General features: G+C 42.5%; 1 protein-coding gene across 1 annotated transcript; it reads left to right on the top strand.

Moving 5' to 3' along the window:
* The first annotated feature begins 26 nt into the window (after positions 1 to 26).
* NCEH1 (neutral cholesterol ester hydrolase 1) lies at positions 27 to 15,522 on the top strand. Its single transcript, XM_085069023.1, has 5 exons — positions 27 to 300; positions 8,416 to 8,644; positions 10,443 to 10,512; positions 12,438 to 12,609; positions 13,999 to 15,522. Exons 1-5 carry the CDS (start codon positions 163 to 165, stop codon positions 14,614 to 14,616), a joined length of 1,227 nt encoding a protein of 408 aa, XP_084925149.1. The 5' UTR covers positions 27 to 162; the 3' UTR covers positions 14,617 to 15,522.
* The last annotated feature ends 1,434 nt before the right edge of the window (positions 15,523 to 16,956 follow it).

Here is a 16,956-nt window from a genome sequence, read left to right as displayed (position 1 = left end):
GGCGGGGCGGCGCCGGGCGGGCTCTGGGCTCGGCTCGGGCCGGGCACACCGCCGGCGGCCCGGGAGGAAGCGCCGGGACTTCCTCCGGGGGAGGCCGGCCGGGGGCGGTGCGCGCCCCGCGGGGAGCGCGGCGAGGCGGCCGCACACGGCGCGAAGGAGGCGATGCGGGCCGCTTGGGTGCTGCTGCCGGCGCTGGCCGCCCTGTCCGCCTACTACGTGTACCTGCCGCTGCCCGGCGCCGTGTCCGACCCGTGGAAGCTGATGCTGCTGGATGCCACCTTCCGGGCGGCGCAGCAGACGGTAAGGCGGCCCCGGCACGCCGGCTGTGGGGAGGCGGGCGGACACCCCCCGCGCCGGTACCGGGGGCGGTCGGAAGCGCGGCCGCGGTGACTGTGCCCGCCCGGCCCCGGCCCGGCCCCCCTTGTGGCCGCAGCCGAGCGTGGAGCCCCCGGTGGGTGACACGGCGTGTGCGGCGGGCCGGAGCTGGGGCTGGTCCCGCAGCACCGGGCGGTCCTGCATGCGGGAGGAGAAGCGGGCTCGGGTCCCGCTGTAACGCGCCGGGCGGGGCAGCCCCGGGTGTCGCCCCTGTCCGTCCGGACGGCGAGCGCCGCTCGGCACCGCCGGCTGCCAGCGCTGCCCGGGGCTCCCGGCACTGCCTCGCCGCAGCGGGGTCGGGCTGGTGTGCGACTTGCAGGCTCTTTTCCCAGGAAAAAAGAATTAGAGGGCTTTAATCTGATCCGTTACGTATGCCTTAGGGAAAGAAGACATATGAAGCTCTTTCAGATATTAAACTGTCTTGATTTGGAGTCTGATTACTAAAGAAAAGTCTCTGAATGCTTGTTTTTTGTCACAAAGCAGTTGTCACTTAATGATTTCGCCCTTGTTTTTATGCCCACATGAAACACAACAGAGATGGCAAAATTTCTAATTATGGCTTTAGCTGTGAAGTTTGTTATAGGATTATCTGATCTTTCACAAGAACTGATCAGTCACGGTCAGGACTGATGTAAGGCACTATGTATGTGAAAGTTGAAAGTTGTTTTTAATTTCAGTTGTTTTGTTTTTAATTTACGTTTACTGAGTTGTCTTGAAATGTGCAGAAGCTTGTATTTTGAGCAGATGACGATCCCTTCAAAAAGGGGTTAAATAACTTAATGGACAAAGGGCTCATAAACGGACTAGGTAGGAATGTACCTGCTATGTTCTTAATACAGTAGTGGTGGGTAGTGGGAAGCATGAGGATAGTGGACCATGCAGTGTCCAAATTCATGTATTCTACCAGCTTCTCTGGTTGCCACTGCTGGAGACAGAGGCTGGGACTAAATGGATCACTCATCTCATTGCCTGGGACATCTTAAGATCCAGTTGAATAGCTGAATCAAAGCATGCCTCAAAATCAAAGCATGCTGAATCAAAGGATGAAACGATAAAACCTGTTTGCTGTGCAGGATAAAACCTGGTCACTTGTATACCCTCCTGTGTGTCTGACAAGAAAATTATGCAATACAACAACCTAACTCCTAAATTCAGAGTAAAATCTAGGACTTGACATGCATTTGCTTCGTGTTTTTAACTCAAGTAACTGAACTGCAGGTGCTCAGCTTGCCCAAATGGATTGATAAGTATGGACAGAAGTGCCATGGTGCCTGCCCTTCATGCTGCCTGCAAAAATACAGTGTCATGGTTTGTCCAGGAATACCTGAATCAAGGCCAGAACCTCTGGCTGAAGGAGACCTATCTTTAGAAAATTGTATGACTGTAACTATATATATGTCTATTGCTGCTGCCTCAGATACACATTCAGTTTGTTTCTATGGTATCTTGGGCTTAGATCCATTCTGGTGCCTCTAGCTTGGAGGCTGAAGAGTACATCTTTTGAGATATCCTAGAGGCCATAATCCCAGGAGGAGCTGGCAGGACAAAGCCTGGTGGGTGGCTGCTGAGCAGGCTGGCAGCAGGGCTAAGGTGGTTATATCTTTCCCACTCTCTGGGGCAGGAAAGTCTTTGTTAGTGGAAAGTGGTAATTCCTTAGTTGTTTATATCTCTTACCTTAGAAATAAAAACTTGTGTAGTGAAAAAAACTACTAAGCAAATAACAGTTCCTGTGACATCATTTGCAAACCAAAGGGACAAGTGAGTTTTACACAGAAGCATAAAGGAGGTGAGTTGTTAGAAGTGCCCCAGTGACACAGCAGGTGAGCCTTGGGCCGTTCGTTTCTGGAGAGAAAGAGAAGGTGTTTTCCAAGTGTTCAGAAGTCTTTCTAACACTGAGGCAGCACAGTCGGGCATGAATGGCTGTCATTAAGAAGGAACTCTGAACCAAAGGTAGAACTGTAAAAGTTAAGCTTGTGTATTTACTTTGTTAGACAGCTTTTGTGTGTGTATATGTGTAATAAAGTGTATGTCTTTTCCTAGACCTCAGCTTCCTCTTTCTTTCAGCTATTTCAGGGCCAAATGGTTTAACATTTCTCGCAGTGTGACTGTTGAACTTTCACCCACTTCTGAATGTATTTCAGCTTGCAGTTTATTACTTTGCTTTGTAAGTTTGATAGCAGACAGAAATACCTTTCTAATTTTAAAATCTCTGAAATGTGCTTTTCCCTCACAAACTCCACATACTTCAAATACAATTAATTGTCTTTTGCTTCTTTTGAAATAGATTTGTCAAGACTCTGATAATTAAGTGTGACCATTTCTTGTTAGGGCTAATGTGTTTGTTTGCTCAGTGTGTTAATAATCACTGTGAATAAAACACAACAGGGCTGTCACTGGCTTTCAGCATATTAATGATAAGGTTTCTATATTTGCAATATTTGCATGTAGAGTTTTGTCCCAGTCAGCTACAAATTCCTTTACAAGCTTGGGACTGAGTCAGTGTCCTGGCTCAGTGTGAGACTCCAACAAACATTCAAGTATAATCACATGGTTAAAAAAAGTGCATAATGCTTATAAGGCATTTTCTTTAAGTAGGTTTCAAAACTTACTACAGAAGGGAACTGATACTGTTATCCTAGTCTTAAACTTGGGGGAGCAGAGATAGGAAGACATAGAGTCCTTATCTGAGGTCACAAAAATTCCAGTGAAGGAGCTGAAAACTGAGGTGACTTTTCAGAGCCTTGTTCCTGCACCCTCTTTAATGCCCTGTGCTGCCCCAGAAAGAAAACAGAGAAACTGAGACTTTAATGATATTAATGAATTGATGTGAAAACACTTACCTGAGAAAGGGTGATTTGCCACTCACCTGTCTCAAAAAGGGGCATGGTAACATTTTTGCATAGAACTGTGATATAACACTATTTGAGATTGGAAATTAAAAACTTATATATATACATATGCATACAGGTACATCAGAACTCAGCTTTGCTGAAATTTGGAAAGCCACATAAAGTTAATTATGGGGTTGAGCCATAGATTTAACCACAGTTATTGTTTCAGTTGGTGTCTCTTTAGAATTGCCTAGAGCAACATTTCATAATTCTGCTGTAACAGCAGTATCGATAATAGGCATTTTTCACTTCTTCCTCCAACCATTCTCACTTAGAGGAGGAAAGAGAGCAACACATATTTATTCAAGTCCTTTGAAATAAGTTATTTCTGAACACCACTGTCAAGACACTTGCTATTCTGGTACATGGCAAGGAAGAAGGAATTTTTTGGAATTGGGACAGCTGTTTGGAAGGATAAATGGGTTGGCATAGAGGCCATCAGATAGACGTATATGGAAGAAGGTAGGCAGCTGTGCAGGGCAGGAAACTCCTCATCAGCCAAGTGTTTCCTTTGTGCTTCTTTTCTTTTTCACTTTTGGATTAAAATTAATCATAGGATATCAACATTCAGGAGTAAAGAAAAGAGTATTAGTTCTTTCTAACATTTTCATTTCTCTCTGCCCACATATTTCAGAGTGTGTGACTTCTGGACTATGTAAGTCATAGTTGTAGCCAGTGAAGTAAGTTACTGATGTTTTTGGATACAAAAACACTCTTAGAATTGATTTACAGTAGAACAGGTTTTTAGCTGTGGGAGATAGGTCTCACAGCACTGGCACCTGAGCAGAAACTGAACCACACTGCAAGTCCTGTTTGCAGAAACAGGTAACTTTGGTTGGTATAAAAGTAGATCATCATGGTTGAATAGGTATGTGCACAAAACCTTACATTAAAATGTAATCTAGATTTTGCTTCTAATTAATAAACTGGAAAAAAAGTCTTCCTGGTTTCTTTTCCATTCTGAAGGAAATTAATAAAATTAAGAGCACCTGTCTTTGACAACTGTCTTTATCTAATAGTATTAAAAAGGTGTGTTCTTTACTGGACAACAGGACACTTGCATTGAGAAATCATTTTGAAAAATCATGCTTAAACAGGGTTAACTGCCCGAAATGCACACAATGTGTTCCACACACAGCTAAATGGGGAAATGATCCTATTTATTTTTCGCTAATCTGTTACTGACTACAGACATTGTCGTTGGCATTTTGGCCTCTGATGTTTATAGAAGTGTGTTTTTCAAAGCAATGCCAGGACTGATGATAGCATCTGCGTCTTTTCAGGTAGGAAGTTGAGTTTGAGGCTGTTCAGCCTTGCAGTTCCACATCATGACTCAGTTGAGTCATGAGTGAGATTTGGCTCAGTCCCGAGTAGTGCTGGATGTACAAAGAGCCTTAGCTGTTTGCCTAATTCCTGATCCCACCGGAGCCTGAGAGGTCAGTGCAGGACCTTGGCTCTGCCCAGCTGGGAGGGCACTGCAGGGAGCAGCTGGTGGCTCTGGAGGGTGTTGCCTCTGGGAGCTGCAAGCGCGACCTGTCACAGTAATTCGCAATGATTCCGCGGCTAAAGGGCAGAGCCAGGGCTAGCCAAGGAAGTCATCTGAGGACAGAGAGTCCCAGTGTGCTGAGTGGTGTTAGAGGTTACTGGACGTTAGCAACAGAAACTTTTGGGTTACTTTTTTGCAATGCAGAACACATGATGAGTATGGAATTCAAGTCCACAAGGGAGGTGGGATTCTTCATGAAATTACCAGCTGAGGAGCCAGTAGAAGAATCCGTGTAATTTAGGGACAGATATTGGTGATTAAAGGTGAAGTAATGATGCAGTACATTGTTCATTCTGCCTGCTTTTTATCCCAGCCATGACTCCTTTCATAAAAGGCAGCTTTCTTTCTCTTTTACTGAAAAATTTCTCCTACATCAATTAAATCTGTAAGTATCTAGTACCCCTTATCAAAGAATTTACCAGAAGGAAGGTGCCATTCTTGGACAGTTCAGCCTTTAGGGAGTCCCTGCATAGTCCTTACCTTAAAATCTCCATTATGGGAATGTCCTGGTGAAAGAGAAGGAGTTCTTGCTGTAGTGGGAAAACTTGCAGCTGGGACAGAGTGAGCAATGGCCATGCCTGTGGTTGGCACAGCAGTTCTGGGCCAGTTGCCCACAGGCTTTTTGTCTTTATACTATCTCCTCTTTCTTTCCTGTAGTCTCTTCCCCCTTTTCCTTATGCTTTCTCTTCTTTTTCACTAGCTTTTAGTGTTACGTCACTGTCTGCTCTCTCTCTTTTCAGCAGAGAACATCACAGCTTTTCTCTTCTGTTCCACATACGCACACACACACACACACAAACACAGGTAATCTCCAAATATATTTAAACGTTACATTTGATAACTTGCAAGCAGCCCTAGCACTCCTAGAGGAGAGTTGGCCAACCACATCTTCTACCAGGAGTATTATTACAGACTTCTGAGTTATTCTATATATTATTTTAATATTTAGAGAGAAGAAAAGAAAAAAATTATTTATAAGAACTTTGTACAAGACTGGCTCTTTGCCAGCAAAAAGTGCAATCCTGATGCCTTGTAAATAACAAGTCGATAGGCTGATTAGGCAGATCGACTTACAAAGAATCTATCTGATAAATGCTTGGCAAAAAAACTGCTTATGTCTGACAAATAATTAGGAGTGTTGCCTTTGTGCCCTGATGTAGAAAGCAGCTCTTCCAGGTTTACGGATTCTTGGAAAGAGTGGTCAATTACAGGAAAAACAGGCATGAAAGAGCATGGCAGCCTGCAAATGGGCAGGGTCCTCTGTGGTTTGAAGAGTAGGACAAAACACTTCTTGGTAAACACCACTAACTAGCCTTGAAAACAAAACATTCCTGATTCCAGGGAACATGTGGTAATCTTGTCTACAAAGCATGAAACTAAAGTGGGAGAAAACAAAAATGAGATGTCTATTGCAGCACAGTCAGGCTAAAAAAAAATATGTACAAAAACCATTATTTTCTTTAGCAGTATTTCTAAAACTGCTTACCAGTGGTTACCTCCCCTGGGAACTTCCATAAGTCACAGGGAGGATCAGATCTTTATGTGGTTACATCAGTGGCAGCCCAACAAATTGCGTGCCAAATTATTAATAGAAGTATTGCTCTTCAGATTTCAAACTAGTCCTGGGTTTTCCTGTGGGAATTTTAAGTAATGGTGGGAGAAAAGCATGGGCTGAAACTCAGAGATACAAACAGCCTTGTGAATTCAGCATTTCTTACTGCTGGGTGGATATTTTGTGTTTCTTCTCCCAACGAAAAGACTTTCAGTATGAAGAAATGATATCCCATCCAAAAAGCAGCAAACATTTTAAAATTTGGATTCTTACCATACCATCTCAGCAGGGTGATGTTACCACAAGTTAAAGCAAGAAAAGAAAGTAATTTTTGTAAATTCTTGTTTTGAAAAGTGGATTCCTCTCCCAGGTCACATAACAGTTCATTGTACTTGGAATAGATTTTTTTTTAAATACCAAACTCTATTTTCTAGAGCAATCTGCAGAGGGGGCTGTGCAGAGCCTTTTCTGTGCAGCACCTGAATGAAAGCAAATATTTCATTTTTTTAAAATAATTCAAACTATTTAGGACAGAGAAAAAAAAAACATGTAAGAGGTTGTGGCTGTAAGAGACAGATCTTCCTTGGCAGAGACACTGAGTGCTTCAGAATTTGCATTTTCTCCGGAGCAGTATGTGTGCAGCTTTTGAACAGATTAAAGTAGGGCAAGTATCTGTTCAGCAGGTGAGTGTGGTTAGACCAGTACCTGGGTGACGCTGCTCACTCTGTGTCAGCATCTTGAATTCATTGTAGCAGCTTGCACTGCACTGGTGGGACTGGCAGAACTCAGACTGCAGAGTGGGCTTGTGCAGGAAAGCCCTATACAGCAGGACACCTCTTGTTCCAAGTATTTGGTAGCTGGACATAAAATAAAAGATCCCAGCTGACAGTTTTCCAAATGGTACTGTTCCTACAGGGGTATGTTAAGTATTTGTGTTCATGTTAGCTCCCAGCTCCATTGCCTTGAGTTAGAAAGTTGTACAAAAGGCTTGGCTGATTATCCGGTTTCTGAGCTTCATCACTAGGACAAAGATTAATTTTGCAAAAGGGGAAAGACCTCCACTCCTTCTTTTAAATGGTCAGTCTGGACATCACAGTCCCTGCTGTCCTTTGGCTGCCCTTTATCCCCCCCTTCTGCAGCATGCAGGGCATGGGAACAGGTATGCACTACAAATAGTGAGCAGGTCATGTGTGGGGAGCAGGTCATGACCATTTCAAGTGGAGGAATACCTTGAATCCCAGTACTGTTTGCTGAGAGAAGCAGGTTTCTAATCAAGTCAGGGCAAAATTTTTAAAATAAACATGAAAATAAAAGTGCTGGAGAGCCAAAGGTGAGAAAATCTGTCTCCTTCTACCATAAGGAGGCAGAAGGATAAGATCATTCTTCAGTTTCATAAGTGTTTTGCTCACATAAAAAAGTCGAGTCTCACACTTGAGTCTTTGGGGTTGAAAAAAAGTATCCTTAACCTACTGTTCTTGGCTAGTGTTTCAAATCCTTCCCAATTCAGCAGGTAAACACAGGACAAGTCAAAAATACCATTATACTCCTTTAAGACTTTTCCTGTTTCCAATTTTTTTTTTTCAATCCTTGGGAACTTTTCGTAATTTGGAAGTAGAAGGACTCATGCTTTGGGGTGGAACAAGAGAAATAATCTGCATTTTTGATACTTTTCCACCAAAAAACATCGCCTGTGTGGTATTGCCCTCTGCTGGCACCAGTTTGAGGAGCTTCACAGGTCCCCTAGTGGAACATGAGGTTTGTCCCCTTGCAAGGTGTCTTTCAAAGGATCCGAGTGCTCATTCATGGTTGTGATCCATTAAGTGCTGGTGGTTTGATTTTTTGTGACCACAGAAAACATTTTATGGACAGTGTTTTGTTTTAGTACAACTTTAAAAGCATTAGAGGTTCTTGATAAAATTTCATTTCCCAGTGAATATTGTAAGAATCATGTAGAACTTGCCCTTTGAAGGCAGTTGAATTAAACATCAATGTGGTAATGTATGATGATATGCTCTGAAGTAACAGAATTTTTTTCTTCTTCTCCCCCCCAGTGTCACCTGATTCACTATCTGAGACTCAGCCATCACTTGATAGTCCTGAATTATTTGATTTGCACCTTTGACAAGCTGAAGTCTGTCTCCTCTGAAGACATCAAAATCACGGATGCTGTTTTTGACGGTGTGGAAGTGCGAGTGTTTGAACCTCCTGCCAAGGGAGATGAAAGCCTCAAGCGCAGCGTTGTTTACATCCACGGAGGGGGCTGGGCCTTGGCAAGTGCAAGTAGGTGTCTGCCAGTAATTAAATAGGATTCCAGTCTGCTTTTCTCCTGGCAGGAAAAGCCAAAAGCTCTTTTTCCTGCCAGGAATGACAATTTTGCTAAGATGTACCTTATTCAGTAGTAACTGTCTCCACTCTGGTACATCACCTCTAAAGAGAGAGGGAGAAAAGTATCATGTATACATAGCAAAAGTGCCTATCTTATCTGCACATGAGTTGTAACAGGACCAAAAGATTAATTTTATTACATCCTGAGAGGAAACAATAGCTTGTTGATTAAATTTCTGGGGTGCCTGGGTGGGCTGCTTGGGTTAGTCCCCCACTTTCTGAGGTAATGTGCAAAAGTCCATCCCTGGTGACCAGGATCCAGTGGCTACATGTAAGGAAATTACGTTTGCCCCATTTTCAGGGAATAATTAGCAGAAAAGTGAGCTGATCCACACTGCATGTAACAGCCTTGCTAATGTTTGGTTCTTAAATAACACCTAGCTGGGAATACACACTGCTGAGCAGACAGCAGGAGCGTGAGGGAAACAGGTAGAGGTTGGTTTCTCTAAGGTTTGCTCCTTAGGGACTGCAACCACCACTAACATAATTACCTTGAAAATTAATGCTGTTTACTCCAATTAACTTGGAAACCACAAATATGATCAGAGGCAGTGAGGTACAGCAATGGGCAGTGATAAGGTAACCACGGATTCTTTGCACATTGCCCAGGAGGAAAGCAGCCTTGGGAGGAGAAAAATGTGGTTCCCGTGGCTGCTCTGAGATCCAGATCTGAGTCTTCTACCTTTTCCTTGCCCATTGTTCCTATGACATCCTGAAGTCCATACAGCCCTGATGCAATCTTACAGCTTCCTCTATAGAAAAAGAACATTAACGAAATTTTACAAAATGATGCAAAGCACAGACTGTGTTGATTGCATTTGGACTCTGCATGTACAAGTCATTTAGACCATGATTTAAGTGAGATTAAGGTTCCTAAATAACTTTAAAATCTGGCCTTGATATGCTTTTGGAAATTCCAATCTCTTTGTCCTGTGACCTGTAGCAATTAAACATTTTACTCCTCTCCCTGCAGCAGAATTATGCTTTGAGATGGGTTTACTTCGACCTGCCTAAGGGATATTTGTTAACCTCCTGCCTGCATCATTTGTTCTGTAATAGTTTGCATATGACTCTCATTGTGAAAAAAGTTTATATTAAATTGCTGCACTTTGTTAGGATGATTATAGCTTGGCTGTGCCAGATGTATCCCTCAGTCCAAGGTGGAGAAGTTAATGACACAATTGCTACACCTAAATATTAACTTCTAAGATTGGATACTTAAGAAAACATTTAATGTCCTAGTATATTTTATAGTACCAGGAACCAATATTTAAGTAACTGGAAAGGAACAAAATTAAAGATAATCAGTCCTCTGACAAATAGGATAGCTGTGATTAATCCTCCCTTAAATGAGTAGATCAGCTGACATTAATAGGGCAACTCATTTGAATCAAAGCAATGTGGGCTGTAATAAAATGAACCACAGTGACTCATACAGCAGTAACTCTCTCTGGATGTCAATGCCCCCAAACCAGTGAGTACCTCAGATTTTTCCTGAGACAATTTTGTGACAGGTGGGTGAAATGACATGTCTGAAGTCACCAAGAAACAGATGAGGAAGGAAGCATTAGACTGCAGGATTTCTGAGACTTGCCTATATTGGGGTGATGGCTGTATGTTTTCTGAGAAGGCTTAGGTACAGCTTTCTGGCTGTTGACTCAGATGTCCCTAACACCATGTCCTTCTCTTCCAGGAACAAGCCTTTACAACAATCTCTGCAGAATCATGGCTGAATCTCTGAATGCTGTTGTTGTCTCTGTTGAGTAAGTAATCTAAAACTGATCAAGTACTTTTAAGGTATTAGAAATATGTAACATAGTTCCTTTAGCTTCTCCTCTGCTAGTGGCTTCTGTATAAGGCTTTAACGTGGACAGCAATTTTCTATACCAGTCTGATACCTTTATCCTTTAAAAATTACAACAAATTGGAATAGTTTCAGGAATTCATTAGGGTTTCTAATAATCTTAGAATACACTGTGGGCTCTGGCAGTTTCCTGCTGCTCTTGCAGTCTCCCACTGTTCCAGTCATCTCTTTTAAGCACTGTGCTTCCTTCAAGAGCAGAGGGCTGCCAGACAACAGAGAAGCAGGGCTGCTTTTTTAACATGTTTAACAATTCCAATGCAAACAAACCTCTTGACTAGCTAAATACATTACCTAGATGACTCCAGCTTGATTGGTACTGTTCCCATCTTTATTGTCAACTTCAGTATTTTCTTTTGCAAACCAAATCACTTGATAAAATTACTCAAGTTTCCCACCTGCAGTTCATTTCATATCAAGCTTTGGGATTTAATTGCAACTTAATTATATGGAGCTGATGTTACTTATTTAATGCTTATTATAGTGTACTTTAAAGGGTTGAGGGTGTTGGTTATTGGGTTTTTTACTGTTTTGTTTTCTATTAGTAGAGAAAAGGAAAACTACAAAAACAGCTGTAGGTTATTCCAGACAGGCAGCAATCACAATATTGAAAAGTTCCTTATTATTCCTTTCCTGATTTATGATGGTATAATTTTGCCTTTTGCTCTGAGTTACTATTCACCTCTTCTCTTTAACCATTCTATCCTTCCATCAAGGTGTTTGTATTCAATTAGAAAAGTCTAATTAGATTCCTCATTGGTCTAATTGCACATCTCACTTGCACAATCTGTGCACAGTCTGTTACACAGTTTTGCCAGGAGTTCCCAAAGGACATTCTCAGATTCCTGCATATACAAGATTTAGGTTGCTTTCTGACACCAAGTCACAACTGGAGTTTGAAAGTTGTAATCTTAAGTTTAAAGTTTGTTCTGCAGATGAAGCTTCTTTAGCTTACAGTATAAGAAGATGTTTTGAATCAAAACCTGAATTTTGGGCTGCGCAGCTCTACTGAGAATGTGTAAAATCTGTAGTTTGAAAAGCTACAAACTTTGCTTTGTACCATAAGGCCTAGTAACAACTCTGGGATTTCACATTATTCAGTAAATACAAACAGATTTCTCCTGCACTGTTGTTTAGAAGCTGAGAAAACCTCATGTCTGGGATTCAGCTGCTGGCTCTTCATGGCAGTCTGTTTGGTCTCTCTGTGCCTCTATCTCCCCACCTGCCCAAGGGGATATTTCTGCTCCTCTCCTTGATAAAGAAAAGGAATTACAGAATCTGTTGCATTGGAGGAAATTTGCATTACTTAATTTCTTGGTTATTCATTTCATGGCACAGGGGGTTAGCAAGGTTCATTCTCTCCTGATACCAGTAAAAATTTGGGAAGCAGAAGTGCTTAGGTGTTTGGCTCAGCCAAACAGGAGTGTGTTGGGTGCATATGATTTACTCTCCCTGGTACTTGTTAAGGTAGGAATTTGGATCAAAACCAGGCAGAGTGTAATGACTCCCTTGCCAAGGGTGTTTTAACTATTTATTTTTATAATGTGTGATGAAATCCTCTTTTGGGAAATCCTAGGAAAGTGCTGCACAATTTTATACTTGGTATTATTCATGTCTAGTAGGTTTATTTTAATTTTTCCAAATTAGAACATTAATTATAAGATTAAGTCTTACGTAAGTATTACACACCTCCTACTTTCCCCATAGTATCTATCCTAACGAAACACTTATTTCCAGTAAGAGTTATCTGATACCTCCTGTAAATCCTAAAGGAGAGGTACAATAAAGCAGAGGTCAGAATTGTTTCTCACCCCTTTTCTTTTGCAGGTACAGGCTGGTGCCCGAGGTACACTTCCCCGAGCAGTACTACGATGCTCTTCGTGCAACAAAGCATTTCCTGCAGCCTGATGTCTTAGCTGAGTATTCAGTGGACCCCAATCGAGTTGCAGTCTCTGGAGACAGTGCAGGAGGGAATTTGGCAGCTGCTGTGTGCCAGCAGGTAACATCCAGTGTGTTGTATGCATTGCACTACAACAGCCCAGCTCAGAGAGGTTCTTTGTGCTGCACCATCACAGGGTGATGTGCCACCCCTGAAAACAGAATGGTACAAATCCAGAATCTGCTCATCTTTCTTCTGTAAAGTGACTCAGTCACTGTATGAATCACTTAGACTGTGCTGTGTTATTAAAGTCACAAGTTGTTATGGACCAGAGTTTAAGAGCAAGTAGCTAAATGACTTTTTTTTACCCATTTGGCTGGTGAACGCCTTACTTTTCCAAGTAGGCATAATTTATTAATATGGCTTCCTATTTTTAGATAATTGCCTCTGGAAATAGGCTTTTATTTCTTTCAGATACAAATGAAGTACAAAAATACAGTAAATGGAGCTTTAATTTTTCTGTTAAATTGTCTTCCTGTAGCATTTTGCACTTTTAAGGAAATTTCTTTTGTGTATCTGCTGTTTAAATATAATCTAAATTTGATCTAGTAGAGAGTTTAAAGGAAGCCTGAGGCAAGTAATAATATTTTTCATGGTTGAATGAAATATTATTACTAACTTTTTCTTATTGCCATAACCATTAGTGATAAGAAAGCAGATACCATGTCCAGACAACTAATTATCCACGACAACCTTGCCGTATTGAATTTGGGTGAAAAAATTAATAAGACACAATTACAATAAAAGTTTCAATATTAAGGACTGATAAACATGATAGTACCATGTTTTGGAAAAAGCATTCCTAATGCGATTTCCTGATGCATAATTCTTTTTAAACAAGATGAGATGTGATACAGCACTGAGTGTCATGTGTAGAAGATGAAACAAAGAGTTTGCTGACTCTTCCAGGAAGGCAGTCGGGGGCACCAAATGTATAATTGATAGACTCAAATTAAATGCAGGTCGAGTCAGACACAGGGAGGTGCTTCTGCACCAGGTGAGCCTTTGCTAGAAGCAGTTGTGGATGCCAGCAATCTGCATTGGCTGAAAAAAAACCCAATTAGATCAATTCATGGAAGACAAATACATGAAAAGCTCTTAAAAGCAAGAGTAGTTCCTTGGATTCAGGAAATCCTTCATTTGCCACTTGTTCATTGGGCACTGTGTTAAAGACGTGCCATTTTACACACTTTTTTCTTTTTTCTCCCTTCAATGAACTTCTGTCACTGATTTCTGTTGGGAACAGGATACTGAGTCTGCCTGAATGGTCACCTTGCAAGAGCAGAAAAAGATAAGGCTGCTGATACTTCAGACAAAACAGCCACATTACCTCTATAAAGAGCAGAATTCACTCGAAAACTGTCAAAAAAGTTTGCTTTTCCAAAGTTCCACATTGACCTATATTTTTTTTCTTTGTAATCTTAATTCCATCCCGCATTTTTCTCACAGCTTAGCAAAGAGGAGGATTTGCCCGTCAGACCGAAACTGCAGGCCTTGATTTACCCAGTGCTCCAGGCGTTCGACTTCAACACCCCTTCCTACCAGCAGAACATGAACATGCCCGTCCTTCCTCGCGCCGTCATGATCAACTACTGGATCGACTACTTGAACGGCGACTACGCCTTGGCCCACGAGCTGCTGGTCAACAACCACACCGCCCTCAACGTCGGCCGCGCTCTGTCCTTCCGCGCTCGCCTCAACTGGACCTCCCTGCTGCCTCCCTCCTTCCAGAAGAGCTACAAGCCCGTGGTGCAGGCGGCGGGCTCCGCGGCCATCGTGGAGCGGCTGCCGGCGCTGCTGGACGTGCGGGCGATGCCGCTGCTGGCCGACGACGCCGTGCTGGCGCGGCAGCCGCGCAGCTACGTGCTGACCTGCGAGAACGACGTGCTGCGCGACGACGGCGCCATGTACGCCAAGCGGCTGGAGCGCGCCGGGGTCCCCGTCACCCTCGACCACTTCCTCGACTGCTTCCACGGCTGCATGATCTTCACCGTGTGGCCCACGGATTTCTCAGCGGGAGTCCAGACCAGGAATAGCTACATCAAGTGGTTGGATGAGAATCTCTGAGTCTGGAAGGCGCTGGGTAGAAGAGCAAGCGATCCGAAAGTGCACTTTTCTGAATTCTGACTTCACCGTTCGGCTGCAGCTGCTGGGGGTACAAATCACTAACTGCAGCATTTTCTAGCCCCATTGGCCTTGCCTGGTAAAGTATTTTGAGAAGTATTTTTTCAAAACTCAATTTTTTGTCCGCCTTCTCCCAGATGACTATTGCCAAATGTAAACACGTGTTGAACAGGGAGATCAGCATTCCTGCAGGATTCTTACCTGGCTGCAACTTTCAAGCTTTTTGACTCTTAATTAGGTACAAAGGCCCTGGCTTTCAAGTGATGTGAGATAAAGTCTAACACCTACATCTACTTCTGAATATGTAAAAACGTGAGCTAGTTTATAGCACTGTTGAGTGTCTGATGTCACAGTGAGAACACTCACCTTGGACAGCAGGGCCATGCATTTGAACAAGCATGGAATTAGGTATTGGCTTTTTGACACAGACAAATGGCTCATTTAAATTTTTTAAAATATTTTTTAACAAAAGCTCTTCTAGACAGTTAAAATTATGCTAGACACGTCTCTTAGCCAAAACTGTAATTCAGCTTTGGAACTGGGTCTTTGCTGCCTTGTAGTTATTTATATTTTAAAAAAACTACAGGACTAAATATATTTTCAATAAAAAGTATGATAGCATACACACAAATATGTAAGATAAAACATTGAGTAGCAGCAGAATCCAGGTTTCTTATATGTGTGACCTTCAAAGCTGACTACTTATTTAGCTAAAGAATGTGACTTCATCTGTGTTTAAAGCCTCAGTTGTACAACCTCCTTACAGAAAATACTGACCTTTCTACAAATAATCTGCTGCGTGGTTTGCACTAATGTTTGTAATTAATAGTAGAAGTTTTTGTTCATCGCCTCTGCTTTTGTGCTTGTAGTTTTTATTGTATTCCCCACTTCCTGAAAGTAGGGAAGCAAGTGAGTAGAAGTTAGCTCCAATCTATACAGAAGATTTCAATCTGAGCTTTGCAGCTGAATTTTATCTGTCTTGTAGTCTGACCCAAAACTCTGGGTAAGGTTATCTCACCACTGGGCAGCAAATCTGTACAGTTTGAGTTATTCTGTAAAGTTCAGACAGGCAGGACAGGGGAGTGAAAGCACTCTGTGGCAGTGTCTATTGTCCAGGCTGCTCACAGCTTGCAGAAATGAAGATGGTGTCAAAGGCACAGAGGAGAGAGTGGGAGATTAAACTAATCCTCATCTTTACCACAGACTTCCTGTGGGATCCCAGGAGAACAGTGTCATCTCCTTATGCCCCACTTCTGCAAGGGAGGGAGTAGTGATTTCCTACCTCACAAAGGAGCTCTGCAGCTGAATTCGCAGGCGTGGGTGAAGCACACGGATGTGAATGTGCCTGCAGAGGCTCAACAACTCCCATGGCTTTTGACTTTCCATCCTTCCCCAAGGGCTGCCTCTGATCAGCCTGTCCCACGTCAGGGATGCTGCTGGGCTCAGGTCCTGCTGAGCAGTTTGTTCCTCTCTGTCCTGCTTCCTGGCAGGAACCCTAAGGTGATGCTTCTTAGCGCTTGGAGATCATGACAAAGGCAGTTTCATTAAAACCTTCCTTGGTGATGCTTCTTAGCCCTTGGAGATCATGACAAAGGCAGTTTCATTACAACCTTCCTTATGGCAGGATTCTGGAAAGTCCTTCCAAAAAACCCATCAGGTACTGGTAGATCAAACTGCCTTCTGACATCTGAAATACACACAGAACAGTCCACTTTCACTGGGATATAAAGGAAATAGGAGAATAGCTTTGCTCAATCACTGCTTGCTAGAAGCATCAGGTTGTTAACATGGTTGTGTGTATTAAGAAAAGCTATTAATGAGACAAGGCCTGGATGTCAGCTCAGTCATGCAGGCCAAAACTCATTCCCAGCATAGTTCACACAGAGATCACAAGGCAAAGCTTTTTCAACAGTGGCCCAGATTCTTCTTCCATTTAGCATTTGCAAAGACTCAGTGGAATTAGAGTAGCCAAGTGACAATCTGAATCAGAATAAATTTTGATCAAGGAACCCAATTAACACTGCGGAAGAATTCAAACTTTTTATCCTGATTTAAACCCTTTCCTCCTTTTCTCCATAAACACAACCTCAGTAGATAGATTGTATGCTTAAAACAGACAGCAAGGAAAGTTATGTCCATTCAAAAGACAAATTACTAATCTGCTCCAGAGTCCTTTCCCTTTATATGGAAACAGCTCCATTTACCTGACTTTAAACCATGAATAAAATAGTAAAAAAAAAATCGCTACACTGAGTTATAACAACAGGCTTCTTCCTGAATTTC

This window comes from Lichenostomus cassidix, chromosome 9 (genome assembly GCF_008360975.1).
Source record: "Lichenostomus cassidix isolate B80296 chromosome 9, HeHo_3.0, whole genome shotgun sequence".
NCBI lineage: Eukaryota > Metazoa > Chordata > Aves > Passeriformes > Meliphagidae > Lichenostomus > Lichenostomus cassidix.
This window is presented reverse-complemented; position numbering and strand designations above follow the sequence as displayed.